This window comes from Ceratotherium simum, chromosome 21 (assembly GCF_057802395.1).
Source record: "Ceratotherium simum simum isolate JZ-2026a chromosome 21, ASM5780239v1, whole genome shotgun sequence".
Classification (NCBI taxonomy): Eukaryota; Metazoa; Chordata; class Mammalia; order Perissodactyla; family Rhinocerotidae; genus Ceratotherium; species Ceratotherium simum.
Genome location: NC_141920.1, coordinates 5,382,874 through 5,406,193, shown reverse-complemented (window position 1 = coordinate 5,406,193; position 23,320 = coordinate 5,382,874). Strand labels below are relative to the sequence as shown.

Sequence of the window (23,320 nt, the reverse complement as noted above, 5' to 3'; positions counted from 1 at the left end):
GTGATGAAAACAACTTTTAAGAGTATCCAACTTCCTCTACTCAGATTCCATATTTATGAAGTGACCTTGTGATCTTAACAAGAATTCAGAACTCCGATTCAGATCCAGAGAAAGCACAGTACTTATGAGACCACAGGAAGTCAGGCAAACATTCGATTCATTTTAAAGGTATGCAGGAATGTATCTTAAAATTGCCAGGCTATTTATATTTGTTGTTACGGTCCTATTCGTCCCTGAATGCTGCTGAAAAAGCACTGTCAAGTTCTTACTCTAGACTTTGTCCGGTGGGAAGTTACTGACCTTGATATCTTAGCCTTCTAGACAAATAATCATCTTATTATAACAAATAAACTGACACTCTGATTTCTATTCCAACATCAGTCCCCTTTTTCCATCCCCATTATTACTACCCTAACTCAGTGTAGATTATCAGAGGAGCATTGGCTTTAGACACTACATTCAAACCCCAGTTCCTGGGATTTCCAAACAACTTATGGTGGAGTTGAAAAGAAGGGAACCCCCCCCCCAAAAAAAAAACATAGAAATTTAGATAAAATATTTAAAAATATAGGAAGGCAAGAAGGACCTCCCCAGTGCCAGAAAGGAAGATAGAAATCAAGGTGAGAGTAGACAGCAGAAGTTGACACCCTATGGTCAACATTTAAGACCTATTTACAGGTCTAAGGCACTAGATTTCTGACGCCCACATGGGGATAAAACATATGGGTGTGAATTTGAAACCAAGCCCCCAATATAAGACAGTTGTGGAAAGAGGACTACAGTTAGGGTAGGAATGGGGAAGGGGTAGTCACTCTCGAGAAATCAGAACCAATGGCCTGTATGACCTATGAGTAGAGTCCAGATTTACACCTCCTGTGTGGCAGGGGCCCCACACGGAACTACTGAGAGGATCACTGTCCAGATGTATTCCAATCCCAGGCATCCCGGCAGAAGCAAACAAGAAGCTGATCTAAAGAGACTTTCACAATCCAATAAGCATGCAACTTCAGAAAGCAGTCCCTGCTGAAGAAAAACAGACAATAAAAAATTTCAAACTGTACATGGTTACAAACCTTCAAGAGGAAGAGTTAGTAGACACAACAAATGAGAATTTGGACCCCATGACTAGAAATATTAGAAAAATCTGAAATAGCCTATCAAATAATTATGCATAGAATGAGCAGGATTAAAAAATAGATACCGTAGCGGCTGGCCCGGTGGCGCAAGCGGTTAAGTGCGTGCGCTCCGCTGTGGCAGCCCAGGGTTTGCCGGTTCGGATCCCGGGCGCGCACCAATGCACCGCTTGTGAAGTCATGCTGTGGCGGTGTCCCATGTAAAGTAGAGGAAGATGGGCATGGATGTTAGCCCAGGGCCAATCTTCCTCAGCAAAAAGAGGAGGATTGGCATCGGATGTCAGCTCAGGGCTGATCTTCCTTACCAAAAAAAAAAAAAAGATACCATAATGAAAACAGAGAGTGAGGGGTGGAAGAACAGGCACCTTTGAAAAAGAACCAAATAGAAATGAAAAATAGAGACCATTTAATTAAAAATTCAGTAGCTGGCTTAAATAGCAGTTTAGATACAACTCAAGAGAGAGTTAGTGAGCTGAAAGACTGATCTGACAAATCACCCAGAACACTGCACAGAGAAATAAAGAGTTGAAAAATATAGGACAGCAATTAAGGCACATGAAGAATGGAATGCTCAAGTCTAAGATAAGTCCAATAGGAATTCCAGAAGGAGGGATTAGTGAAAATAGGCAGAAGCAATATTCAAAGAGAGAATGGCTAACAATTTCCCAGAATGGAAAAAAAAATGATGCATATTCAATTTGAAGAAGTAAAAATCCTGAACTGAATGATTAATAACAAATCCATAATTAACCGCATTATAGAACACCAATGGCAAAGAAAAGCATCTAAAGAAAATAGAGAAAAATCCCAGCTCTCTCACTTAAAAGACGTTAGAGGCATAACATATAATCAATAGGAGTGTGGGGCCTTGAGTCAAAATACCTGATTCTGAAATCCAGGTCTGTAACTCTGGATAAATATCTCACCTCTCCAATTCTCAGTTTCCTTACACTAAAATGGATGCCTAACTCAGATGCTTGTTGTAACGTAGATTAAACAACATTGGATAGACAGACAAAAAGACAGACAGATAGATATAGTTATATAGCATCAGACACACAAAAGCACTTTGAAAACATCAGCTGTTATTATTATTATTAAGTTACTGAGCACATTACTGATATTGTTTATGTTTCTATCTCTACAGTTCAGGGCAGCCATAGCCACTACAAAGTGTGCATGGGTTTGGGTGGGAAGATTCTCGGAAAGGAACACATCAGAGAGGGGAAGCCTCTGCACTAAACTCAGCCCACACTCTGGCTTGACCCCTAAACCATGCATTTGTGTGGACACTCCAGAGCACAGCTGAGGCTAAGAGAACTGAACGGAGATTTGGGATACTATCCACTACAGGAGAGGCAGAGGTAACAGTCTGACCTCAGTCAATTTAAGTGCCTACTAAAACAAAACAAAACAAAACAAAACAAAACAAAAAAATCCACACTCTTTAGAGGCATATAACAGAATCCAGAGGTTTTACATCGCACAATATTCACAAAATCCAGGTTACAATCCAAAATTACTCAATAAACAAAGAAATAGGAAAACATGAACTAGCTAAAATAGAAAAAAATCAATACGGATTGACCTCGAAAGGACCCAAATGTTGGGATTACAGACAAGGATTTTAAAGCAACTATTATAAAATGTTTATGGACGTAAAGGAAAATATGTCTATAATGAGTGAGAAGACAAGGAATCTCTTAGCAAAGAAACGTTAACTATAAAGAAACCAAATAAAAATTCTAAAATTGAAACAATACTGAAATTCAAAAATTCACTGAGCAGACTTAACAGAATGGAAAGGACAAAATAATGGCCCAAAATTCCCTAAATTTGTGAAAGAAATAAATGTACAGAATCAAGGATCTTAGCAAATCCCAAGAAGGTAAACACACAGAAAACCACACCTACACACATCATAGTCAAGCTGCTGACAACCAAAGAGGATGATCTTGAAAGTAGAAAGAAGAACAAACACTACATACAAGGAGTAAGGACTGGAATTATCTCTGACTCCTCCCCAGAAACAGTGGAGGCAGAAGGCCATGGAATCACATCTTTAAAGAACTGAAAGAAAAAACTGTCAATCCAGAACTTGATATCCAGTGAAATATCCTTCAGGAATGAAGATGAAATAAAGACATTGTCAGATTAGGGGAAAAAAACCTAACCGTTTATTTTTAACACACCCTTTCAAGCACAGTCAGCCAATGGAGACGACAAGAAATGCTAAAGGAAGTGCTGCCAGCTGAAGAAGAACGGATCCATTCAGACACCATCTTCAAAAAGAATCAAGAGCACTGGAAATGGTAAATTTGTAAGTTTAAAAAAAAAAAAAAACTCGTTTTCCTCTTCATTTCTTCAAAACATATATGATGGTTAAAGCAATACAAAGCAAAAATTATAACTTCACATTGTGGAATTTATAACATATGCAGATGTACTATATAATAAAAACTATAACACACAGTAGGAAGGTAATAAATGGAATTATACAGTTGTCAGGTTTCAACGTTTTACACAAAATGGTGCATTACTAACTCTCAGCAGACTTTCTGCCTCCACAGCCAGACCCACAGGCCCATTAAACCCTGGGACGGCATCACATAACGCCTGGCACACAGCAGACACTTGACAAATATTGGTGTCTGTAGGAATCAGTCTCCTGAGACTTTGATTACCAGGATTCAACCCATGAGCATCTAGCAGCCCCTGAGGAAGCTGAGAAAATCTAGTTTCCACAAAAACAAACATGAGGTGCAGCAATTAGCCTAAAGCCACCTGGAGCTGCACCCCCAACCCGAGTTATAATGCAACCAAGACATTAATTCACTTCTGCTTGCAAAAATTAGAGATCTTAGTTTCAGAAAAGAGAGAAAGAAGATCAAAAACTATCATATAATTGCTAAAACAAAATAAACGAATCCTCACATTCAATATTTAGTGCATGAGTTAATCAAAAATATTATATCATCCTAACAACGAATATAGTAGATTTAAATTTTGGTAATTCATATTAAGTACGTAAGGAGGGGCAGAGAGAGGAAAGATGTGTAAAATTCATCTGAAATAGTAAGAAATCTGAATTATAGGGGGTTTTATTTAGTTTTCTTTTAAGAAATGGAATTACAATTTTAGCCCTCTACAGCTCAAAGAACCAGGTTATCTAACTGTACCTCTCTGGGAGAGTTCCAGTTCTGCATTAATAGACCGCCGGTGGCCAATCAAAGCCAAAGAGAACCAGCCTCCTTGACATCACTGGTTGGTTCCACATTCTCAGACTGCAGCTCTGACCCTAGCCAGCCAGGCTGCAAACGTACAGCCAGTTACCTGGCCTCAAAGTATGCACAGCTTGGGACAGCATATCCCCAAGTGCGACACATGCAAGGTACATTAAATGTCACTAAACCACACAGTGGGAAAACTACTACCCTCTCAATTCCCTGATTACATCAAAGCATGTTCCCTTTGGGCCCTAGTGTGTCTCCAACACTTCCCTAAGACTGGTTCGTCTTTCTTTTTAGAACAGAACAGGTCTCACGCTCAGAATCTTTTGCATGCGACTGTGTCTATCTAGAATTTAAGAATGTTATTTTATTTTTGTCTTACAATATTTTGGTTAAGTTTCACGTTGAGCAACTGGTACAAGTTTTCCAAAATGTGTTTAGATAAAAGAAGTTATTTGATACAAAGAAAAATACAGGTGGTGTATTGATAAAGCAAAAATAAGAAAAGCAGTACACAAATGACTGACTTCTGAAAGATACTGGATTGATATAATCCAAGGAAAATATTCCCACTAACATCATCACATTCATATGCAAATAATAGTGCCTATTATTCCAAGTACTAAAAATCTTTTTCATATATATACATATAAACATTTTCCCTTGTGTAGATCAACATCCTGGCCCCTTTCACAATAAGAAAATCCTACTTGAGTCCAAATTAATGGTATCAGTGAGATTATTACTATTTACCTGTAAACAACGTATTAGATTTCCTGAACTACTCCACAGAAGCACCAGTTTACTAAAATGCACATGCAAGCAAGACCTGGATCCCCCTCCCACAAAGTGAGTGAGAATAGCCAGCATTATCTTCAGTTTCAATTGTGAAGGCATTCTGACCAGGTACTGTGATTAACAACCCCTTCCTATGATGTTTTAACGTTTCGTTTTTATTAAGTCTTCAAAGACAAACAATCAATCAACAGCTGATGAACTATATAATAACAGCAGGATTTCTCAACCTCAGCACTCTTGATGTGTTCATTCTCTGTAGTGAGGGCTGTGCATTATTATAGGATGTTCAGCAGCATCGCTGGCCTCAACTCACTAGATGCCAGCAGCACCCCCTCCCCAAGCAGTGACAATCAAAAACGTCTCCAGACATTGCCACACGTCCCCAGAGGAGAACTACTGTAAAAGAGAAAGACATATCAGGTACTGTTACCTGAGCAGCCCCCGGGGGGTGGAGGGTTTTGGGACCAGCAGGGATGATCTGGCATCTCATCTGCCATCACTCCTTCCCCCCTTCACTGTCCTCTCCTCCAACCACACAGCTCCTTGCTGCTTCCCAAACACTCCAGTGCTTCCCTGGCTAAGGGCAACTGCGTGGCACGGCAGCTCCCTCTGCCAGAACGCTCCTCCCTAGGATGTCCTCTCTCATAACTTCCTTCTCTCTAAAATCTCTGCTCCTTCATCCTCTCAGCGAGGTCCTCCCTGACCACCTGATTTTGAAATTGCAAGCCTGCCATGTACACCCCACCTTACCGTGATCTACTTCTCTATTTTTCCAGAGAATTATCACCTTCTAGCACACAAAACATTGACTTCCTCAGTTTACTGTGTTTCAGCTGGCACACTCCCCCGCCCTCGCCCCCACCCCCAGGGTGAAAATCTCTGACTCATTGATATGCCTGGCACACAGCAGGCACTCAATAAAAGTTGCTGAATGAATGAATGGTCAAGATCTGCCAAGCTAGCTTGCCATGCCTCCTGACAGCGGCAGTAGCACATAAAATGACTCCTGCTTTCAAAAAGAATTTCCTAGAATTTACATTTCTAGCCACTGCTAACAGGGCATGTTGTCTGGCAGCTGTCCACAGGAAAAAGGAGTTGAGGTCTACGTGGTGATACTACGAGCAGTCGATTACTCTGAGACCCAACAAGTCCAGGTCACTCGGCAACATCAGGAACCTTAAGCATTCAAGGGAGAAATGAAATATGAAGTAACATATAAGTCCTTGTTCAAATTTTTTCATTGTTTTTTCTCACATTTGAAAACAGAAGTTACTCCATTCATGAAACCTTAATATAATGGAGAAAAGCAAAGTCTTCTTCAGAAAATAGATTCTAATAATACTTTCAAGGCTTCTTGGCTCAATTTAAAATAAAAATTAAGAAAAACAATATTGATGGTGATGGACTTCATTTGCCATCTATGCTAAGACGAACTTCTGAGCAGCAGCTGCTTTCTAAGTTTCTGCCACATATCAGGTTCTGCCACACAGGACGTCGCTGACCCTTTAGCAAAGACGATAAATAATTTAAAGCTAAGACCAGTCGGGGAAGGGCTTGGAAGAACTGCTAATTTGATTCGCAGGGGTGGGTAGCCTCTCCCATCACACCTCATGCTCAGCACCCCGTCCCTGTGCTGCACACCCACATGCCGCCATGTTTCCCTGAACTGTGTGGGCAACGTCCCTGTGGCTCTGTTGCTCTCCACGGGGACAGTCCAAGTTTAAAAGTCCAGCTAAATAGCTAAGAGATGGACAGCTCTCCATTTGCAAAGAATAACAAAATCTATTATCCTTTGACCCTGATGCTAGGTGACTAAGTAGAAAAAAAGAAAAACTCTTCCCTGATTAAAAGTCCCACCAGAAAAATATTCCCAGAAACTAAAGCTCTGGGGAAAAAAAGATTGACCCTCCTCTAAGCTAACTAGTTACTCAAGGGTTATCTACCAAAAATAATGAACACGGTCAGTATACTCATCATTTAAAACAGGCTGGGGCATAAAATAAATTGGATGAGGATGCTCTAGCAGGAACACACAAGGGACCCTGGAGCACTGGTCTCTGCGTCAATGCTTTTCACATGACACCAATCTGTCTTAAATTAGGCTAAGTACGAATTAATGTTTTCAGTATCACATTAGGTGAATGTGCTTTACAAGTTCAAAGTACCATAGATATAATTTAATAAAAATAGAGAAAAGAAATTTTACAGGTCATTTTGCATCAAGAAAAGGATCAAAAGATCTAGTACAAACACAGAAGGCATGTTAGTAGCAAATCCACCTCAAACACACTCTTCCTGCTGTGGTTAACTTCAGGTGAAAACAGTAAATCATAACTCAACATTGGACAGAGTACTGGTGATTCAGAGACAAGGAAGACGTGGTCCCTGGACTCCAAAAGCTCCCAAGGGAACAGAGATCGTCATACACAGAACAACCCACAATACGCTGGCAGCGAGAGCCATAGAATACAGTTATAAAGAAACTAGGGAGGAAACCAGCTCCACTTGGAAAAGGAAGGAGGGGATGGGAGATGCTGCCCTAGAACACAGGTGATATTTGAGTTGGGCCTTGAAAATCAAGTAGGAATTCTCCACATGTGAAGAGAGAGAGGTTCTGGGAAAGGGAAAAGGAACATTCCAGATGAAGGGAAGAGCACAGCAGAGGAAAGCACATGGAGTGTCTGCTGCCTTTGGGTGGTTTGGGGAAGCCAGAGATTTCACACGAAGCCACCAAGCCCTGACTGAGCAGCCACACCAGAATTGGTTTTAAGTGGAAAGGTGAGAAAAAATAAACACAATAACACATACCCAATGAGATACCTTTATTGGCCCAGACACAAACAGAGGTAGAGACGGAGGCAGAATCTTATAGCACGTCTCTCTAGGCAAGCATTTTCATTAAGAAACTGTTCTCCAGGCATTCCCAATATTTACGATTCTCCATTCAACATGTCATCCTGTCACTATAACTCTGTGTGAGATATGCCACCCTGGGCCAGCCCAATTATCCATACAATCCAATATTCTGTCTCTGACACTGCACTAGGGGACACTGGTTGGGAGGACATGATCGATGTGGCCCACTCTATGTCCATCTCAAAATGTTAGAAGATTGGTTGATGGTGGCCAAGAAGCTTAGCTTTATTTGCAAAATTTGTACTTTATTAAAAAAAAAAGACAGAAGAATGTATTAAGGTAGAACTTACATAATTGATAATTTTTTAGATCTTCTCATTAGTGACTCTTTGATGAACAAGAACTAAGTCTTTGTAAGGCCTTAAATGATTTAGGGGGGAACTAGAGTAAACCGTCCATTAATATGTTATTTAAGTGGTTCCATTCTTCTTGCTAACAGGCTTAAAGTACTAATGCAGATTTCTAAATTGGGACTATTTCCAACAGTTAGACTAGACAAACCTGACCCATCTAAAAGATAAAGAACACTCTTGATTCTTCACTGGCTTTTGGGGGGAAACTGACCCCCACACACTGCAGGTAAGGACCTAAGTTGACTTAACTAAATTTCAACAGCAAGTTGCACAGGGAAACTTTTTCTATATAAATGCCATTATCTAACAAGACCCATGCTGATTTATTAGCTCTTGCATGAGCAGATCCATCCGATGCATGTTTTACATTGCAAATCTGTGAGGGCTACTGATGGTTATTACTAGCGCTACGCAATGGGCTGGCTGAAAAGACCAACTTAATACATGAGCAGCTGTCCTTTCTACACCGTGCATACATGGAAATTCTTCTTTCATTTGTGGCTTTAATCACGGCTTCCAAAACCTGTCATTATTTATGACTCTGATTTTTACACTGATGGTCAACAGGAAACATATACTCGGGTTACCTGATAGGAAAGAACCCTGCAGCTCAAAGCAGCTCATGTGCTCCATTTTGATCTTACACATCTCAATTTTCCTGCCGGCTCACCCAGCTGGGGACAGAGGTGGAGGAGCTGGGGGTGCTACAGTCTACACAGTACTAATGAATGGAACAATATTACTTAACAATGCAGCGACTTCTCTAGTCAGACTTGAGGCAGATTCGAAAAGAAAAAAAGGTTGCAAAAGAAAACCAACAACCTTTGGGGTGAGTGTAGGTACATGTGGGTCTCGATTTTCCTACTGTTCAAAATATTAGAATCAATCAAGCAATGCTGACCAACATCAAGTCACTTCTCTACGGACCACCTTGGCCAAACTGTGAGGAAGGTCGCTGTCCTCCTGCAAATCAGCAAACTCCTCCACAGATGCACTGGGTTCATTCCTGTCTGAGAAAATCCAACCCCACAGTCCTCCACCCTCTCTGCTTTCTGCCATCTTTCCCTTTTCATTGGCTCCTTCCCTCAGTCCACGGTTATGCTCTCCCTGTGCTTTGATTTTAAAAATCAATACTTTCCTAAAACACTGAAGAATAACATTGATACAGAAAAGTGTACAAATAATAAGTGTTTCACTTGATGGATTTTTCACAAACTGAACACGCCTGTGTAAGCAGCACTTGGCTCAAGAAAGAGAATTTTACCAGCATCTCAGAAAGCCCCTCATACTCCCTTCCTCTTACTATCTTACCCCAGGATGAACACTCTCCTGCCTTCTAACGGCCTAGATTAGCTCTGCTTGTTTTTTCACTCTGGATAAATAGAATTATGCAGTATGTACCCTTTTGTGCCTGGCTTCTTTCACTCATCGTGTTTGTGAAGTTCATCCATATTATCGAGTACAGTTTTAGATCATTCATCTTATGGCTGCATAGTTTTACACTGTGTGAACATAACCACAATTTATAATCCATTGCACTCATGATGGACATTTGGGTGGGTTCTAGTTTTCAACTATTAAGAATAGTGCTACTATGACCATGTCTTTTTGAGAACATATTTTCAAGTTTCATTGGGCATATAACCAGGAGTGGAATTGTTGGGCCATTCAAAAAAAAATTTTTTTTTAAGGTTTTCAGAGTAGACATAAAGAACACAAATGTGTTCTGGGCTCTTCTATCTAAGAAGAAAAGCAACTGATCTCAACCCCTCCAACCCCTCCAGCTGCTTCTTCTTGAAAGGGTCTGTTTTTGGGAGCCAGCCCCGTGGCTTAGCGGTTAAGTGTGCACGCTCCGCTACTGGCGGCCTGGGTTCGGATCCCGGGTGCGCACCAACACACCACTTGTTAGGCCATGCTGAGGCAGCATCCCACATACAGCAACTAGAAGGATGTGCAACTATAACGTACAGCTATCTACTAGGGCTTTGGGGGAAAAAAACGAGGATTGGCAATAGATGTTAGCTCAGGGCTGATCTTCCTCACACACACAAAAAAAAGAAAGGGTCTGTTTTTCCATGCTAGGCTGTAAGCTCCCAAGGGCAGTAACCATTCCCCAAAGTGCCCGATGGCCAGCCAGTGCCTGGAATACAATGGTCACTCAATAAATGACCACTGAGCTACTGGACTACAGGTGACATTGCCTCAACTCCCAGTGCCTTCCCAACTAATTCTGGTCTGGCTTAGGCTCCTTGCTAAACTGAAAAAGTTCTCACTGAGGTCACCCCCAAAGCCCATGGCCTGTCTTCAGTCCTCATCGTATCTAACCCCTCTGGGGCAAGTAGCATGAACGATCACCCCAAACAAAACCTTGGCTTCAAGGATCCCCTTGTTTCTTACCTCTGGGATGTTTGTTCTCTAGGGCTCACTACTAGAAGCTTCTGCTGCCCAGGGCTCCCACTCTTTACCTTCTTTTCTCCAACACCCCCCTCCTGCTGCTCTCATCCACTCCCCTGGTTCCAGCTACCATCCACCACTAATAACTCCCAGATCTAATCTCTGGTCCTCACTCTGCTCCAGAACCCTAAAAGGGGGCTTTTCAGTGGCCTCCTAGATTGTGCCACCAGGATTTCCTTTAAGTGCCTCAAACGTAACTGTCTCAGACAGAAAACATGAACTCCACCCTCTCTACCCCATCCCCCAAACCATGCTCCTCGTGTACTGCCTGATTCATTCATTCAATACATACTCCTGCATGTCTGTTAGGTGCCATTTGCTATACTAGACCATAGTGATCCAAAGATGGATAAGACCCAGTCTGATGGGCAAGAACAGACATCTGGCCACACTCGTGTTAAACGCTGCCACAGGGTGATAATACGGTTCAGGGAACATGAAGGAGGGGCGCCCAGGACCTGTCTGTGAGTTGACTCTTCCCTCCTGGTCAGAAATATCAATCAACCCCATTCCCTGCTCTCATGCCTACCTCCTCCTTATTGAGATCCCACTGCCCTTGCCTGGATCCCCAGAACACACTGGTGTTCCCATCTTTAGTTTGTTTCCCCACAGTCTGCCCTTTCTTTAAAACGTAACCCAGGGGCCAGCCCCATGGCGCAGCAGTTAAGTTTGGTGTGCTCTGCTTTGGTGGCCCAGGTTCTCGGGTTTGGATCCCAGGCACGGACCTACACCACTCGTCAGCCATGCTGAGGCAGTGACCCACATACAAAATAGAGGAAGAGTGGCACAGATGTTAGCTCAGGGACAATCTTCCTCAAGCAAACAAAAAAAAAGAGGAAGACTGGCAACAGATGTTACCTCAGGGCGAATCTTCCTCAGCAAAAATAAATAGAGTTTTTGAAAAAAACAGCAATACAAAAAAAATGTAACTCAGCCCTGGTCACTCCCCTGGTTAAAATTCTCCAGTGGCTCCCATGATTCCTTGAAGGAAAGGGAAACTCCTTCTGTGATGGATTTAGGGCCACACATGATACAGCCCCACCTACTTCTCTCACTCCTATGTCCATCACTCACTGCGCTCCAGACACACAAGTCCTTGACAACGATGAGCTCATCCTGCCTCAGCACCTCTGCTCTTTGCTGTTCACTATGCCCGGGATGCTTTCTCTGGCTCTTCAAGGGAGTGTCTCCACTCTGTTATCTAATCTTCACTCCAGAGCACTTCTCAGAGCTCCAGAGAAGCCCTGTCTGGCCATTCGAGGTAAAGTGGCACCTCCATCCACCCAACAGCCCTGCCCTGACAGTTCTGGTCACGCTCACTTGTCATTGTCCTGCAGCTTACCTGCCACACCTGAACCGACCTCACTCATTCATGTGGACTTTTAATGGCTGTCTCTGTCGCTGGACTGAGAGCTCCATGAGAGCAGAAAGCACCTTTCTGTGATTCACCTCTGTGTCCATAAGGTCTAGCGCAATGCCTGGAACTTAATAGGTCCTTAATAAATATTAGTCACATACATGAATGAATGAGTGGCAAGGCCTCCAAAGTATAGTAAGAGTACAAATTCTGCAGCCAGACTCCCTGGTTTGAATCCTACCCCTGCCACTCACCAGCTGTGTTCTGGGCAAGTTACTCAACCTTTCTGTGCCCCTTATGAGCCTTGCTTGGCAATAAAATGGAGTTTAAAATACCTGCTTCATAGGGTTTTTGTAGTTAAGTTAAAATACTAGAAGCACTCACAACAGAGCTTGGCACATTATTAGTCCTAAATAAATGGTCCTAAATACTACTGCCTGGGTTGCCTTCCTAAGACATAAGTTCCAGCAAAACATCCAGGCACTACCTCCTGCCTCTTGGGTTAAGTCGAAACCCTGTGGCTGTCGAAGCAGATTCTGCACTGATGGCCCCCAAGTCCATCTCCCCAGTCTCAACCCACTCCTCCCCTCCCATACACCCCTTGTTCCCAAGTCTCCGACCTTCTTACCGCAACTCTACCTTTGCACACACAGGTCCCTCTGCCTGGAATGCCCATCGCCTTCCCTGACCCGACCCAACTCAGATGGCACCTCCCCTCCTACCCTTGGCAGACAGGGTCACTCAGCCTTCTAAACACCCAGCTCCTGGTTCACTCTTCTGCCTGAGCCCTAGACAGGCTGCATTCTGCACCATCTCTAGGCATGCGCCTCCCCTCTGGGTGGGAGCACCTCTGGGGTGCAGCCCAAGGTTTATTCATCCCTCTATCCCCAGTGCCTCCTACAGGCTGGCACCATGGAGGAGCTGGAGAAACATTTCCTACATGGGTAAATGACTTTCCAAACATGAAAGGTAACCACTTGCCCTCATCTCTTATTTTTTTTCCCATCAGAGTTAAGAGTAAATGCTGTTTTGAAGGTCAAAACCATTTTCTCTTTCATTAGCCAGGTTTTATTGCAAAATTTCTATTTAAAAGATCTTAATTTGTGACGTAGAAAGCCATTTAAAACTCTCTTTTTAAACAGAGACAATTTCAGGGAATCTCTGATGTTCATATGTTGGTCTCACAGGAAATGGAAAATACAGAGCAACGAAAGTAAAATGCATTACGGTTATCAGAGGGGAAGCAAAGTTGATTCTGCTTCCACCACTCTGACTCTTTTGTTCCTTGCCACCCTCATCCCGGTGGGAGGAAATACGTACATGTTTTCACCCCCAACACACCAACAGGAAAATGAGACGCGAAGTTTGAGCAACTTGTCAAGCAGAGGCTGTGCTAGCCAAAAGCTCAGCTCCCCCACCTGACCCTCGTGGGAAAGACAGCCTATGAGTCCGGCTCTGCTAAGTGACAGGCTCACGGGCTCTAAGAGAATGAAGTCAAGGTTGATTTAGAACAGGGCTTGGCAAACTACAGCCCGTGGGCCAAATCCAGCCCACTGCCTGTGTCTGTAAATAAAGTTTTGTTAGGAAACAGCCCTGCCCATTCATTTACGTGTGTCTGTGGGTGCTGCCAGGCCACCACGGCAGACCTGAGTGGTTGCATCAGACCTTCAGGCCCGCAGCCTAAAATATGTACTGTCTGATCCTTTACAGAAAAACATTTGTCCACCTCTGATTTAAAGAATAGTTTGATGTCTGGATTTAGTTCTATTTCCCAAGTATTAGCATACTCAAGCTCCTGTTCCTGTTGAAACTCACTCACTTAACAGGGAGGTTTTTATTTAAAAAAAAAAAAATGACGATCTTTGATTCAAGTTTATATTATAGTTCAAAGAAAAAGTTCAGTGGTTTGGTGTTGGGCTCAAATTAATATACTGTCTCTGCTTTAGGGGCACAGCTTGGTTGTGGTCTTGAGCAGAACATTTTTACAAACCTGGAACAAAGTGGGCAGGTGAAATGGAATGCTTTTTGCTTTGGAGGATGTCTTTTATTCAAGCTTGAACATACAGTGCTCCTTCCAACATTAAGATTCGAAGAGTCTACCCATATTCCTCTGACTTAGCTACTCCTATTTTCAACAAAGGTCCAGATATCATTTGTTGGCACCTAGCTTTTCTCATCAATACAAGTATGCCGTCTTCCAACTTCTTTCATAGATACCTCTTAAAAACATTTGAACAGAAATACACTGTTCTCCAAATACCAAAATATTCTATGAGTCTGTCTTTTGAAGCTAAATGCATCTTCCAATAACTTTGCAGCCGACTTCAGAACTGAAATCCAGTTTTCCAACTCTTCGTGCGGATGTTTGATCATAGGTGAAACTTTCATCTCATTTTTTTAAACTTTTTATTATGGAAATTTTCAAACATATGCAAAAATAGAAAGATCAGTATAATAAACCACCATGTCCCCAGTAACCAGCTTCAACAAGTACAATATTCTGCCATTTTCTTCCCATTTACCCTTCTTCCCAATTTGTCGTTTATTGTTTGTTGCAGCATTTGAAGACAGATCTCACATGTCAAACCACTTCACCCATAAATGCTCGTTTGTTTCCGTTAGATGAAGCCCTTCTCCTTTGAACAAAACTGTGACACCACTATCACATCCAACAAAATTAATAGTGATTCTTTTTTTTTTTTTTTTTGGTGAGGAAGATTGGCCCTGAGCTAACATCTGTGCCCATCCTCCTCCACTTTGTATGTGGGATGCCGCTACAGCGTGGCTTGATGAGTGGTGTGTAGGTCTGTGCCCAGGATTTGAACCTGGGAACCCCGGGCTGCCAAAGTGGAGTGCGTGATCTTAACCACTACACCACTGGGCCAGCCCCCTAGTAATTCTTAATATAACGGTAATTCTTTTTTTTTTTTTGTCAGGGAGATTAGCCCTGAGCTAACATCCGATGCCAATCCTCCTCTTTTTGCTGAGGAAGATCGGCCCTGGGTTAACATCCATGCCCATCCTCCTCTACTTTATATGGGACACCGCCACAGCATGACTTGACAAGTGGTGCATCGGTGCACACCCAAGATCCGAACCCGCGAACCCCAGGCCCCCAAAGCAGAGCGCTCGCACTTAACTGCTATGCCACCAGACTGGCTCCTAATGGTAATTCTTAATATAATCTAATACCCAGTCCAAGCTCAATTTTCCCCAACTGTCTCAATAATGTCTTTTTATAGCTGGTTTGTTCAACTAAGGATCCAAATACGACCACATATTGTATTTTGTTTATAGGTCTCTTAGGTCTCTTTATATCTGCAATAGATTCCTCTCATTTTTTTTCACCCACCACTGGCATACACTTAAATTCTAATTGGCCAAGCAAATCATACCCAGAGTAATACCTCTTCAGCCTCCACATGCTCTATGCAAACCCAGATATTCACAGGCCTTTGAGCCCCTTAGGCACAGACTCATACAGCTCTACCTTCCCCGCACGATCCACCACCAGGACCAATACGCGAGGCCATCCCACACACTTTCTGATCTCAAGAAAAGGAATTTAGATTGCTTCAGCAAGCTAATTCTCTAAAATTAAATCTCTTCTGCACTGCAATGGCCAAAAGACTGTGAATGAGTTAAAAAAACAAGGCATCCATTCATTATCGCTTCTTTTCGAAGTTAGCCAAATTTAATTAAGAATCACAAAGTAAATCAGACAAGCCTCATAATCCATTATCGGTACTAGTGACGTTAACTGAACACCTACATCATGCAGGACATTGGGTCATAAAAAAGATGACCTGTGTCCCTGTCTAAAGGCGACTTATAGCCTAAATGGAGCAGTTATCACATTCACATCATTTAGACAAAAATGCCCAAGGAAGACAACAAAGAACCACCCAAACTGACATCCAGGCCCCTACCATTAGGTTAAGAATATTCGTGAAGTCGATCTGTGTGGTGAAATAAAAAGAACAAGAGTCAGAAGGAACAGAGTTTGATTGCTAGTTCTATCATTTATGAGCTGTGCCACACTGGATAAGTTACTTAATCTCTCTGATTTTCAGTTTTATCATCTGTAAAATAGGAATAATCCCACGTACCTCACAGAGTAGCAGCTTTTAAAGAAAAAATGAATGAGAAAATCTTACATGAAAGCCTAGTAAGAATGGTGATGATTAAAATAATAAAAATAATAAAATCATTGAATATAATACTCATTACGCCAGGTGCTGGGCTAAAATGTTTTATGTGTACTATCTCATCTAATCCTCACATCAGTCTTACGAAGCATTTCCTATTCTTACACCATCTTCCAGATGAAGAAATTGAACAGAGTGAGTGAGTGATCTGCCCAAGCTGACACAGCTAAAGCAGAAAGTGGGTCACAGGAACTCACGGTTCTTGCTGTCAATCACGGTATGATAACGCCTGCCTCCCAAATACCACCGCAGTAAGGCGTAGAGGTGAGACCCAGGCCCTCATACTGTGGCTATTACATCAATTATATTGTAAAGTCATAAGGTACAGCATCCCGCAGCCCCCACCCCTGCTCAAACAGGAAGCCCCAGGAGGCTCCCAGAGCTGCCCTACCCAAGGTGTGGGTATGTTCAGAACCATAACGGTGGTTTCCCTCGTTACCTGGGCAAGACTTCAGTCGTCTGCTAAAGAGTATTTAAGGCCTTCTTGATTACAAGTCTCAAACACCCAGTATTTGTTCAAACAGGGCCAAAGTAAAATCATAATGATTTTTTCCTATATAATCTCTTACTTCCTTTCTGTACATATATACAAAAAAGACTGAAGGAAGCTAGCCGCAGGGAAAGAGGTCCAACTGCCGGCAGGTGCCATGCTTTGAGCAGCCCAACCTAGCCAAGTGGAGAAGGCTGCTGGAGAGAACTGAGGCCGCGGCCAACCATCCCCGCAGATCTCCTGGCCGACAGGCACGTGAGTGAAGCCTCTTCGGACCTTTTCACCTCCCCAGAGTTCAACTTAGAACACGGGAAGCTTCTGTATCACCCAGTCAACCCACAGAATTGTTAGAAATAATAAAATGCTGTTGGTTTAAGCCACTAAGTTTTGGGGTGGTTTGTTAGGTAACTGAAACAGCCAGAAATCTGCTTTTCCAGCTAGGCCAAATATTAAATCTATGAATGAGAGATGCCTTAACAGCAGCTCACCGTTGTTGATGAATAGAGACACTACATTCCTTCCAGTCGAGGATGCCCACTGGCTTAAACATTCAGCTCTGTAAACCCGGGGGGTCTACCCTGTTCCTGGCTCAACAGTGTTAAATAAATACGAATAATGATCACATTAATAACAATTGTAACGGCAGCTAATCTTTACTAAGTGTTTCTTACAGACAAGGCTTCGCGCTAAAACTTTTATGCACTTAACCTCCACAAAAGCCTTTTGAGGTGGACCCCTATTATGCCCTTTTTATAGATGAGGCCACTGAGGCTCAGAGTGGTACAGTGACTTGGCCAGGATCACACAGCGGATAAAGAGTGGCCCAGGACTTCACTCTCTGACCATCTGACTCCAGAACCTGTGCTCCTAAACAATCGACTTTATTGTCTCTTCAAGTGTCACTCCACTTTAATAAAGTTGCTCCATCTAAAAGAGATAATGTGTGTAAAGGGTTTACACCTGTGCCCGACCTGTGGTAAGTTTTCAAAATACACCCACTCTTATTATTAGGAAACTGGTAGATGGGAAGGGACGAGCATAGCAAGCCCTGATTAACGCTAGCCATTTTGATGGTCTGTACAGGCCTCCTTCACCAGCAAGCATGCCCAGGTTTGGTAATTTTCTGTTTAGAAGTCTGCTCTCCCCCTGGCCGGTGAGCTCCCTGAGGGCTGCCCCTGTTTCTGGTTCATCTTTGTAGGTCCTGGATCCGGCAGGTGACCTGGCCCAGAACAAGTAGGTGCTCAAGAAACTGCTGAATGAATGGGAAGGAAATGTTTCACTCACCACAATGGGAACCTGCATTGCCAGGGTGACATCTCCCCCGGCCATCAGTTCTTAAAGGGATTCCAACGGGAAGGAGAGGGCAGAAAGTGAGAAGGGATGGAGACCCACCCGGGAAATGCGGGCGCCAACGGGCTCCTTGGGATGAGAGATGGAGCTGGGCTGGTGGGCAGGACACCTGAGAAATCTGTGCCACTCTGTGGCCGGCCACACGGAGAGCCAGACCTCCCAAGTCCCCAGAACTCTGACAGTCCCGGGGGACAGTGGAGACCCCGGGGGGAAGCCCCCCCGACCCGTGGCCGGAGTCACCAGGACTCGCCGCCGTCGGGCCGCCGCGGGGCGGGGGAGGAGGAGGAGGAGGAGGAAAGTGCCAGGAAGTCAGAAGTTTCCCCACAACAGAAATCCTCCCCTGCCGTCCTCGGCCAGACCTCCCCTCCCGTGAGGACGGACCGCCACAAGTGGATCAAGGCAGCTGGGGGTCCCGCTCTCCTGTCCCAACACGGAGGGCCTAGCCGGTAGCTCCCCGCTCGAGTGCCGTGCACCCCGAATTCTGTGGGATGCTCCCAGGGAGGGGCGGGGGCGCCCCAACTGTTACTTACAATCGTCTAAGTCATCCTGCAAGTCCACAAAGTACAGGGGGATCTCTGAAAACCAAGAGACACACAGGGGTTACGAGGGGGCCGCGGCGGGCGGGCTCAGGTGAGGGCGGGGGTCCCCGTCCTCGCGGGGTGGTCCCGGCTGGGGGAGGGGGCGCCCCGGAGCCCGGCCCCACTCACCCGCCATCTTGGGATGGGCATGGAGGCGGGGCGGGGCGAGGGGCGGGGCCTCGGGCGAAAGGCCCCGCCTCCGGGCCCGCCCCGCGGCCAGCGCGTCCCGGAGAGCCTCGCGGCGCCGGCCCGGCCACGCCCTCGCGGCGAAGGTGGCTGCCGAGGTGGGCGGGGAGGTCAGGTGACCCGGCCGGCGTCCCAAGATGGCGGCGGCGGCGGCGGAGCCCGGGAGGCCGCGGCACCGTCCCGGCTGTTGAGGCGGCTCCCGCGCGGCTGGCGGCGGACAGGCCGGGCCGAGGGCCCGCGAACGGGCGGCCGCCGTCTCTGCGCGCCCCGCGGCCGGGGCTGGGCCGTGCGGCGGCGGCGGCGCCGGGGGATGCTCGTGCTGGGCCCGGCCTCTCCCTCCTCCACTTAGGGCGGCGGCGGGCCCGCGCCCCTGGCTGCCGGGCCATGGCGCTGAGGGAACTCAAAGTGTGTCTGCTGGGGGTGAGTGGCGGCGGGCCGGCCGGGCGGGCCGCGGGAGGCCGGGCGGCCGGGGACGCCGGCGTGCCCAGGTCCCCTCCGCCCCTTCCCCCCGCCTCCGCGCGGGACGCCGCCTACCTGCCCCGGGTCCCTCCATCCTGCCCACCTTGCCGCACCCTCCTGAAGGTCCTGTTGGCAGGAGGGGCCCTCCCCCTTTCCCTTCCCTGGAGCCCAAGGACTCTTCCCGCCCCCTAAAGGGTGAAGAGCCCTCGCTGTCTCTCTATTGCATCTAGGTTAAGAGCAGCTCTTAAATAGTGTCCTACCAAGGTACTAGTTAGGAGTTGGCCAGGTCTTCCGAAGTGAAACCGGTGACAGGTCTTTAGGTTTTAAAGCAGCAGTAGTCTCCTTTCCCATCTGTTTGGTGTTTTTGAACTTGTGGGATACCCCTGACACTTCTCGCAGAGTTGCTTTCCTGCGGGGGGGGGGGGGTGACGTGCAAATCAGGAAGCTCCAAAGACTAGTTTGAAGCTCCAGCTTCCTGTCTTGTCAGGGCAACTTTCCCATTTCAAAGCAGGCTTTCAGAAGTTGATGCTCTCTTGCTTGAGTTGCTGCTTTAAAGACTGAAAAAGATCCAGGAAGGTCTTCCCCCTTCCCAAATAGGGCGGAGCTGGGATTTACCGGGAATTACTCAGAAGTAATTCGAGAGTTCGTAGTTTACTTATACATGTTAAGAAGTGAGTTTGTCACTTTTCACACTAAGTAGAAACTTTGAGTCTTTCAAAAGGTCCTAAGGTCTCTTAAAAACTGCAAAACCCCCTCCTAGGATACATTTTGAAATCTCCTAATTACTCCCACTGAATTTTTATGAAAACCTTCTTTACATCCCTTAACTTATAAAATTTACCTATCTAGAGTGATTTTTGTAAAATCCTGAACTTATGGCACAAAGTAGTTTTCAGTGTCTGCAAGCAGGTAAACTTTTTCTAATTCGCCCATGTCGTTCTCTTTCAGGATACAGGTGTAGGTAAATCGAGTATTGTATGGCGCTTTGTGGAAGACAGTTTTGATCCGAACATCAACCCAACAATAGGGTAAGAGATTAAGTTTACTGAATATACGTCTATAGGTGTATTGAGAGTCTTTCCAAGTAAAAAGTTTGTTACAGGGGTAGGCATGGTTGTTTTACACTCTAGTGACTTCGGAGACAGTGGTTCCCATCATCTCTGGAAAGACTTTGAAAGAATACACTGAAGGTTGGTGTGTTTTAGAAAAATTATCTTTTGATTTGTGAGGAGTGAAAATTTGAAAATGAAAATATGAATTCAAGTTTTACTTATTAGAATATACATGGAACCTTCTGTCTATATATATCAACAGCAGTTACACCTTGAAATAAGGCAAAAGAAAACAGATTCTGATACTATTGTTTCAGGCATTTCAACTAAAAGGTATTTAGATGGTTTTAGTTCTTCCTGGAAAGTAGGAGGATGGGATCCAAACCCTTCTCACACATTACTGCACTAGTAGTAATAATGAATTAATAAATTATTGTTGAAATCTAAGATTTTTTCAGTGTCTAGTTCTTTGAATAAGTAAAATTGGTTGGCTATAGGTTTTCAACTCTGTGAGAAAACTTTTTGGTATTTAAATATCGTAACATTAATACTTTCTCTGTGAGAAGCTGTGTTTTATAGATTTTAATACGGTTAGATTTGTAAAACTACATAGCTGCTATGCTGTTTTTATTGCAAACCTCCAAGCAAATGGTTTCTTCCATTTAAAGAAGAATTCTATTCTGCCTAATAGTGAAATATTTTATAGCATACACATACACATTTGAAGGCATGGAGATGAAACCACTACTAACTTTCTGAAATTAAAATGCCTTTCAGTATCCCTCGAGAAAGAACTAGGTATGTCCACATGTTTAAAGCATGAGCTCATCCTCCTCAGGGCCTGCGTTGTCGCTACCTGCCTGGGAAAGTGAAGTGACAGGAAGTGATAGCAAGTAGTGCTGGTGACTCAATGAGTGACACGCTTCCCACCGAGTCAGAACTAAAAACACAGCTCTGAAATACCCAAAAGTCACCTTGGTTAGAAGTGCTCTATCAGATAAGGAGACAGGAAAATGAAGGGTATAGCTCCGGCAGTCATGGTGAGGCCTGCAGCCCTGTCCTGGGCGTCCCCTCCTCCCTGTGTGCCAGCCCTCCCAGCCTGACAGATGCTGGGGTTTGTCCCACTAGCCTCACCGGGCAGTCTTGGCTCACATTCCACAGGAAAGAGCAATGTGGGGCTTTTGCCCCCTTTCCTTCCACCTTCCCGTATTTCTTTTTCCTCAGCCTCAGCAAGTGTCTTCCTCCTTCATGACCAGGTACCTACACACCTGAGCTCTGGAGCCCCCCTCGTCACCAGTTCTCACCTGTCTTCCCCAGCCCTGCCTTCTGGTCATAGCCTGCAAATATGGTCCTAATCTACCTGCTCCACTAAGTCGGCGTCGTTCCCCAAGCCTGCCACACAAATCGTGGAGCTCGCGAAAGGGAGGTCACTACTTCCTTGACTGCTGCTCCCTCCTCAGCCCACTCTCATCCCGATTCCACTCCACCATGCCACTAAAACCATCTTCCCTGGGTACCAGCTTCTATCACGTTACCAAAACCAATGGCTTTTTTTTTCTTTATTCGTTCATTAAGTGCCCACCGTATTCCAGGGGCTAGACAGGCTGCTGGTGATTTAGACCAGGGGTCAGCAAACTACGGCCCTTTGGCCCAGCTCCTGTTTTTGTAAATAAAGCTTTATTGAAACACAGTTACACCTGTTCATTTACATATTGTCTCCACTGCTTTTGGGCTACAGTGGCAGAGTTGAATAGTTGTGACTAAGACCCTATGGCCTGCAAAGGCGAAAATATTTACTCTTTGGCCCTTTTCAGAAAAGGTTTGCCAATGCCTGCTTTAGATAAACACTGTCCTGCCCCCAGGGATCTTACCTACAAGGCGGAGAGACATATTCTGTAACTAATGTACAGGAAATTATTCATTTGACCATTTTTGGTACTACAAAGGAGAAACGCTGTGAAAGCATGTAACGGGCCTGACCTAGGCCTAAGGGAATGACTGATTGCTGAGGGAAACAGTGAAGGTGTAAAGCACTTGGAAGCCCTGGCATTTAAATATTGAAAGATGTGTGGATTATAATTCAATAAAAAGTTTAAGGAAAACAGTTTTTGAAGAGTGGAAGTTAACCAGTTAGTGGTGTTGAGGGCAGTGAGCAGCAGAGGGGACAGCAGGAACTGTGAGCTGGGGGCACAGAGCATGGTGGAGGGGTGGCCGGGAGGCAGCAGGGGCCAGGCCCTGGAGCTCAGGAGAGGTTCCAACATCACTTAGCAGAGGACGTCCTGAATGAATGAACTCTGTGTTCCCTAATTCTCTTCCAACAGCCGTGATCGTGCTCTTTCACTGTTCTCTCCTGCCTCTCCTCCTCCCACTGATTTTGTACTTGTTAGTCTTCTGCAAGCTGTGTCCTGCCCTGTATGTTTCCCAGTAGCGCTCTCACACACCTCAGCTTCACCTGTGTAATGTAGACTCCAGGTCGACTTCTCTGGCCTTTCTCCTTAGGGCCAGGCCCGTATTTCCAACCCGTGGTTTGAACTTCATCCCCTGCAGAACTCGGTTAATATCCTTCCTCTGGTCCTCAATCCCTTGCTCCTCCCATGTTTGTGGTCTTCCCTAATGGCCCAGATGTGTCATATGATGGGTAAGAGCATGGGCCCTGAAGAACCAGCTTGCCTGGACTTAAATCAGGGCCTCTACCATTTGCCAACTGGGAGAATCCAGGCAATTGACGGAGCCTCTCTGTTGGGGGCCTCCTGCCT

General features: G+C 44.9%; 2 protein-coding genes across 12 annotated transcripts in view; one reads left to right on the top strand and one right to left on the bottom strand.

Annotated features, from left to right (window-relative positions):
- LOC101407782 (putative serine/threonine-protein phosphatase 4 regulatory subunit 1-like) overlaps window positions 1–19,885 on the bottom strand; it is a 76,996-nt gene extending 57,111 nt beyond the window's left edge. For 6 of the 11 annotated variants that reach the window (XM_087445074.1, XM_087445077.1, XM_087445080.1 and 3 more), the window contains exons 1-2: window positions 18,997–19,035; window positions 18,820–18,864 (exon numbers count right to left, since the gene is read on the bottom strand). In XM_087445074.1, coding sequence (XP_087301200.1) covers window positions 18,820–18,864; window positions 18,997–19,003 — 52 coding nt within the window. In that variant the 5' untranslated portion in view covers window positions 19,004–19,035. Of the gene's footprint in view, window positions 1–18,819; window positions 18,865–18,996; window positions 19,037–19,772 lie in introns of those variants that run through there. The other 5 variants (XR_015555543.1, XM_087445081.1, XM_087445079.1 and 2 more) reach the window with 2 other exon arrangements.
- RAB22A (RAB22A, member RAS oncogene family) overlaps window positions 19,227–23,320 on the top strand; it is a 54,368-nt gene continuing 50,274 nt past the window's right edge. Inside the window, exons 1-2 of the mRNA XM_087445086.1 lie at window positions 19,227–19,473; window positions 20,461–20,540. Of these exons, the coding sequence (XP_087301212.1) occupies window positions 19,438–19,473; window positions 20,461–20,540 (116 nt within the window). The 5' untranslated portion in view covers window positions 19,227–19,437. The remainder of the gene's footprint in view (window positions 19,474–20,460; window positions 20,541–23,320) is intronic.